The sequence below is a fragment of the Brachyistius frenatus genome, unplaced genomic scaffold, assembly GCF_029030835.1.
Source record: "Brachyistius frenatus isolate BFR_SWC_R1_liver_20210118 unplaced genomic scaffold, ASM2903083v1 Contig_62, whole genome shotgun sequence".
NCBI lineage: Eukaryota > Metazoa > Chordata > Actinopteri > Embiotocidae > Brachyistius > Brachyistius frenatus.
Genome location: NW_027210661.1, coordinates 923,100 through 930,000, shown reverse-complemented (window position 1 = coordinate 930,000; position 6,901 = coordinate 923,100). Strand labels below are relative to the sequence as shown.

The 6,901-nt window shown below is 41.3% G+C and overlaps 1 protein-coding gene across 4 annotated transcripts in view; it reads left to right on the top strand.

Annotated features, from left to right (window-relative positions):
* Nucleotides 1–6,678, top strand: part of cux1b (cut-like homeobox 1b) — a 61,646-nt gene extending 54,968 nt beyond the window's left edge. For 3 of the 4 annotated variants that reach the window (XM_069706339.1, XM_069706341.1, XM_069706340.1), the window contains one exon: nucleotides 1–2,292. This exon is cut by the window's left edge and continues 3,723 nt beyond it. Coding sequence is in view for 1 of the 4 variants with exons in the window: in XM_069706342.1 (XP_069562443.1) it covers nucleotides 2,563–2,766; nucleotides 4,186–4,298; nucleotides 4,442–4,558; nucleotides 4,735–4,818; nucleotides 5,261–5,317; nucleotides 5,409–5,489; nucleotides 5,570–5,634; nucleotides 5,767–5,815 (770 nt within the window). In the remaining 3 variants the exon portion in view is untranslated. Of the gene's footprint in view, nucleotides 2,293–2,562; nucleotides 2,767–4,185; nucleotides 4,299–4,441; nucleotides 4,559–4,734; nucleotides 4,819–5,260; nucleotides 5,318–5,408; nucleotides 5,490–5,569; nucleotides 5,635–5,766 lie in introns of those variants that run through there. The other variant, XM_069706342.1, reaches the window with a different exon arrangement.
* The last annotated feature ends 223 nt before the right edge of the window (nucleotides 6,679–6,901 follow it).

Below are 6,901 nucleotides of genomic sequence, written 5' to 3'. Positions count from 1 at the left end.
ACCTGTTTCGGTTTCTATTCAAAGTCTCCTCAGTCCATCCTAAAGCCTCCCCTTTCCCTGAATGTACATCCAGATTTATTGGCAGCCTGTAAAAAGATACTGATCACGGCATTGCATTAGCGAAAATTGGATTTTTTTCGAATGTATCTGATAATTGTAAAATTTCTCAAACATTGGATCATCCTGTGGACGACTGATGTGAGACATCAGTCTTGACTGAAGGAATATCACCTTCTGTGGGACTGCTTGGACTGGACAACCGCAGCGTGTGTTTTATGGGGATGAATAGCTACTGTAAAAAGTATAAGCACTTAATCCATCGGCCATTTTATAGCCAGATCCATCAGCTCACCTAAACCATGTGAGATCATCAGAGTTGTGCCTTTAACTGCCAAGCAGGGCACCAAATTAGTGATGTCATTAGACGTAGACGGTTTCACCCGACCTGTTCCGAATACTTCCCGCATCCTGATCCAAATTGATTTACTTCACATTGGTACTTAAATATTCCCTCAACCTTTTGCAGAGGGTTGTGTGTAATTGCTGGAGTGCAGTGAAACGGTAACAGGAGAAACAAACAAACTCGTGTATTCTTATGACTGACCTGAATTCACGTTTCAGTCCTGGGTCTTATTTCAGACAGTTGTTTTTCCCACAATGCATTTCTTACGTTGTACATAAACTAACTAGCAGCGAAAGGCCAGAGCATTGAATGAAGGAGGAAGCATGCAGAAACAGCATACACTGTAATAACACTGAATTTATTCATGGGGCATTTTGTATTTTTCTGTTTGTGTCAGGTTTGCTGTGACATTAATAACGGGCACTACAGGTATTGATAATGACGTGTGCCAATTCTAATGGTTATTTGGAAAAGAGACTTGTAAATACAGTCGATCAAGTAGCTATTGATTCACTATTGTCACAGTACGCTTTTGTTTGAAGGCAGGAGGAGAGAAGGGACGATTCAGGACTTTTCCATGATCCACAGATATTTTTCTACAAATTTAAATCAGATGATTCTATACACTGTTGAATAACATTGTAAAGGTGTAACAGATGCTGTATATCATATCATGTTTTCTGAAGTCGTAAAGCTTTACTGTATGATCTGTTGAAGTAGTGGTTATTCATTTGACATATTAGTTGTAATGGAAGCCCGAACAGCAGCACTGGTCACCGTATTCAGGAAAAAAAAAGAAAAAAAAAGAAAGAAAAACCTCAGATGTTTTTGTAATACTTTTAAAATATATCTTATGAAGTGGGTTTTGTAAGGAAACACTTTCTGAATCAGTGGTGCTGTATGCATAGCACACTCAGTAATACATACACACATGATACAGCACAATACACTCATCCTTTAAACTTCCCTCTCCACGTTTCTTGCGTGCTTTTTGTTTTTCCTCTCACATTGGCTCCTGCTAATTTTAAGTCTTAAATCATGTCCGCGTATTTATCACGTATTCTGTTTTTTGATGCTTAATTGTAAAAAAAAAAAAAAAAAAAAAAAATTGTTTGTTTTATTTTTTTCAATCTCCCAGAGATCAACTCTGGAACAATGAACATTTCAGTCGATACTCGCAAGACTTAAAAGAGGAAGCAAAAAGCCAAATAGTGAAATAGTTATCCACTTCTGTTGAAAGGTTGCCGACAGTTTTCTGTATATTGCTACCTAGTGTCGTTGCTTCAGTTCACCAATAGCTTAAACCACAGTGTAGTCTGACAACCAAATGACCTGGGGAGAGCTTCACCCCCCCCCTCCCCAACCCCTTTTGGAAAGCTTTAAGATGCTTGTTGAGGCTTTAGCAAGTTCAGAGTGTTTTTAGATGATTTTTGTTCCAACCTTTCATCAACAATGTGGAAGTAATAATTCTCATAACTTCTCCCACTGCTTATTTTGTGAGTGTGTGCGTGCGAGTATGTGTGTGTGTTGTAGTACAAAAGGCTGCATGACTGTAAAGGGATGGTAAAATGTTTTTTTGAAAGTTGTTTCCCCTCGCACTTCTGTCACTCCTGAGATGCTTTTTTTTTTTTCCTCCTTCGGGGTCTCCTCCCTTTCGTTTTTTCCTCATGTATCATTGTTTCTTTATCTTTCTATTTACTAAACGTTCATGTTGTTTGTTCTCAGCACTGTAAAACAGTCCCTTCTACAACATTGAAAAGCAATATCACTGTATGAAACGTTCACAATGTATTTGTTATGATTGACATTTGATTCATCATCATCATTATTATTCACATGCACCCTAGGTGTGATAATTGAAGTAAATCTCTTTTATACAAATACTAAAAGTGTGCTGTGGTAGTTTTTCTTTCTTGTTGTAAATATGTTTTGTTGGGTGGTTCAGTAAAATAAGTATTCTCAGAGAAAGAGATGAGTTGAGCTTGTTAGAAACCAGGACAGGGGAGTCTTTGCGGGGTTTCAGAGATGTTTTGGACAGCTTCTGCCATTTACAGCTGCTACAGGTGAGTTCTCCTGGGAGCTACAGATAACATCTGAAGACGAATGAGAAAACTGACGGAGATGATCTACAAGTTATCTTTGTTCTCTGCTCTCAACAGGTCGGTACGCAGAGCTTCAGGTGGAGTTTTCGTCTGCGGTGCGCACCAGCGCCGAGCAGAAGGAGCTGATCCTGAAGCTGGAGCACGACCTGAGCACCATCCAGGCCATGTCCTCCCTGCCGCGCCCAGACGCGGACGGGTCGGAGGTCAGCAACATGGGGAACATCCCGGAGCCGATCAAAGAGGCCTCCGCAATGTTCACCGGTACGTCCCTGCATAGGTGCGGGGAAGAGGGTTGAAAGTTATGTCGCCTTAAAGCAAGCCGCCCCGCTCTCTTTGATCAAAAGACATATCACAACAGTGGTAACTCCAAACTTTTAATTTAATCCCTAAAAGTTGGACAGAAAGCTGTGTGAATTTTTGCATCATGCTCATTTGCCCCAAAGAGACAACAGGATTAATTTACTGTACAGACACCTTAAACTCATTTCGGCTTTCGGTGAAGAGGCAGAATAAAGGGGGCTGCTATAGGATAGTGACAAATCAACTGCTCCTTGGAGAGATAATGTTCCCTCCAATAATAAAGATTAGTCTCTACATCTAAAATTGATGCAACAACCAAAGTTAAAGAATGTTTGATAAAACAAAAATAGACGTGGTTGTTACTTATCAGGAGTTAAACGTTCATAAACTCGCCTTGTTTGCTTCTTCAGGACTGTGTTGATGTGGTTTGATAAGATTTAGTTGACAGCTGACAGTCAAATATTGCTAAATTCTCATTGGTGCGCAGAAGAACATGACGTTTTTCCAGCCGCGTCCATAGACGACCATGAAAAGAAGAAATGTGTTGAAATGGCAAAATCTGCTTTAACTTTGGCAGAAGATTTTGTGTTATTGCAGAAACAAATCTGTCACAAGAAGAAGCTGATCAAGAAAACAATTCTTCAAGTTCTTTGACAGTGAATTGACCTTCAAACGTCGGTTAATAGCATCAGGGACGTTTTAACTGGTCACTGCTCCGTAGCATTTCATTTCTGTTCTACGCAAAATAACAAGACAAGACGGATAAATGTCCTGGGAGTTTGGCTGTTGTTTCCTCTGAAGCTACGCTGAATGAATCACCCAGCAGCTTTGATGCTTCGGTGTTGTCTCCCCACTGAAAGCTTTATTCTTGTGAAGGTGATAGCACGTGAATGTGGAGTTGGTCCTTGCAGGCCCTCTCTCAGAGAGGAGCCAGCCGGGGTTACACTCGTGTAGATTTTGTCAAAGGGTCAACCCGTGTGGGCTTCACCGTCCACCTCTCTTAAGTGGGCTGGACCCGGGGTCTCATCTGGATTGTGACGACCAGAGTTGAACCCGTGTTGACTTGGTTTGAATTGATGTAAGAAGGGTTGGAAATTGCTCAAATAACCCTGGTCATTGGTATGAAAGGGGAATCGGTTGACTGCTAACTAGCCTGATCAGTTGTTTCTTTCCTTACAGGTGACGGTTGAAACGGAGTGAAGCTTTGACATGTTTACACTGCTTGTCTTAAAAAAAAAAGAAAAAAAAAGAGATAATTACATAAAATCTTGCCTCAGAACAAACCTCCTGTTTCTCATAAAACACTCTGGCATCTAAATAGAGGAAATCAACTATGGCATGCAAGTGTTGTTTTGACTCTACTATCTGTGTTTTGTCCAGGTTCAGGCGTGAGCCCCCATCCTGAGCTTCCTCAGGGCCAGATGGACTCGCTGCTCTCCATCATCTCCAGCCAAAGGGAGAGGTTCCGCTCCCGCAACCAGGAGCTGGAAGCCGTGAGTCACAGTCTATTACGCGCGCACGCACGCACACACACACACACACGCGCGCACACCGCACGCGCGCACACACGTATTCCTGTGTCTTTTTCTGGGAGAACTAATTTCTCGTCCCTTTGTCTTTTGCCTGACCCCTGCAGGAGCATCGCTCCATGCAGCAGACCATGCAGGCTCTGCAGAATGAACTGGACAGCCTGAGAGCAGACAACATCAAACTCTTTGAGAAAATCAAATTCCTGCAGAGCTACCCGGGCAGAGTGAGTGATTGAGAATGAGGGAATGAATGAGGGAATGAATGGACTCTACATGGACAATGGTCTTGTTTCTGATATCTTGTTAGTTTGGCTGGAAAATAAAACCTTTAACTTGTTTTGTTTGTGTTTTGGAGGCTGATGACTGCTGTCTGACTGGTGTTTTGTTTTCTCTGCTGCAGGCTGGAGGTAGTGACGACACCGTGATGCGTTACTCCTCTCAGTACGAGGAGAGACTGGATCCGTTTGCTTCCTTTAGCAAGAGGGTACAAGACGAACACATTCACTTCTCACATAAGATCAGATGAATGGGAGCAGGTCTAACGTTTGACTGAGAAGGGTCCAGCTGCAGGCTTCAATGTCTTCAGTTCTCCTCGATAATAACTTACTGCGTTTCTAAATATGAGCTAAGTCAGTACAAAATGGAGATGATCAATCCGAGGGGGTCGAACTGTGACCTCAAAACAGTCAGCTGTACGTGAAATAAAAAGGACAAAGGTTCAGGTATTCCTGGAAAGATAGAACTTTATCTTCCATAAAGACAGAAGAATTAATTTAATTAATTACTTAAACAAAGAAAAAAAAAAAAAAAAGCTTCAATCCCTCTTTGAATCAGATTTTTGTGCTCAAAACAATTGTACGAGGCAACAAAACAAAGTCTGTCATTACTCGGAGATATTGTTATTGTTCTGTGTTGTGTGTTTTCAGGAGCGTCAGCGTCGATACCTGAGCCTCAGCCCCTGGGATAAAGCAACTCTGAGCCTGGTATGCCTCAAATTCACACAAACGCACACTTGTAAAACATGTTGATGAAAACTTCTTATCCAATCCTGTGGGTTTTTTTTGTGTCTCTCAGGGACGTGGGATTCTCTCCAATAAGATTGCCAGGACCATTGCTTTCTTCTACACCCTGTTTCTGCATTGTTTGGTCTTCTTGGTAGGTTGTCCTTCAACACCAGGTGATACAGCGTCTGATATTCAGCGTCACAGAATCAGGACTCACCTGTGATTTTTCAGGTGCTGTACAAGACTGCTTGGAGCGAGAGCATCGGCAGAGACTGCTCAGCTTTCTGTGCTAAAAAGTGAGTGTGCGTCCCGCAGCCGATTGAGAAGCTTGGACGTGTCTGACTTTAGATTTCACGCGTCACATCAAACGTGAACTAAATACGACGTTTAACTTTTAGCCTCACAAGTAACCTCTCTGTTTCGCCCAGGTACTCCGACCACCTCCACCGTTTCCATGAGAACGACCAAAACCTCTAAGCTGTCCCTCAGTGGTGTCATCACGGCTCTGCGAGACGGGCTGGTTCACCATTCAACAGCATGCATGTCCTGCATAGAAAAGCTTGCCGAACTATCCTCCTTTATTGTTCTTGCAGTATTCAATGTCTCCACTTGGGGGCAGCTGAGGACTGTAAACTGTCAATCAAAGAGTTGATTGACTCCAACACAGCTTTTCATCTCCAGTTTCTTGCTCTTTAATTAAGTTGTTTAAGTTGCAATCAATAGACAAGTCTAGCAACACTATAGTACAAAGTTCCTTCTTATGATCTTAGATCAACACAATACAATCAATAATAATAATAATAATAAGCAATCAATAATAGTTCATATGTGCTGTTTTAGTGCAGCTTTGATTAAGCTAAAATTGTGTTTAACTGGAAATTCTAATAATTAAAGAAATGAATCAATAATAAGATAGTTGTTATAAAATGAAAGGTGATAGGGTTAACGTCATTGATGAGAGGTTCGATTAGAGGGTGCACGTTGGTAGCCGGGGCTTTTTCTGTGAAGGTTATTTAGGAAGAGATTTTTTTTTTTTGCAGATAATAGTGGTAAGATAATACACTCGGTTATAAAGTTGTTTTTCATTCCTATTGAAATTTGCCCAATTTGAGATTGACTGATGTGATTGATAAGAACGGTTTTGGATGATTTGTGTCTTCGGGGCTGAAATCAGCTTGTTACTGTGTCTTGTTATTTAGGGGACCGTTTGCTCCTCAGTCATGGTAACTGAGTCTGTGATGCTAATATTCAACATTATTCGGCATGTTTTCCTGCTAACTTCTCTCTTCTCTGACCGTCATTGCAGATATATTTCAAATAAAGACTATGCAGAAATTCTTCTCATATTTTCACTTCATGAAATCTGCGTGATGGTGAATATGGCGACACATGAACCGAATCTGTTGATAAGAACAGATAACTGGGAAGATGATTTAATGTCATCTGCTCTTTTTCGTAAATGAATAACTGATCCCTTTGTTCCACAGAGCAGCAACGATTTTTACATTCATAATAAAGTTTCGCAAGCAACTATCTGCCAGAGTTTTAAAAGTTATGAGAGCG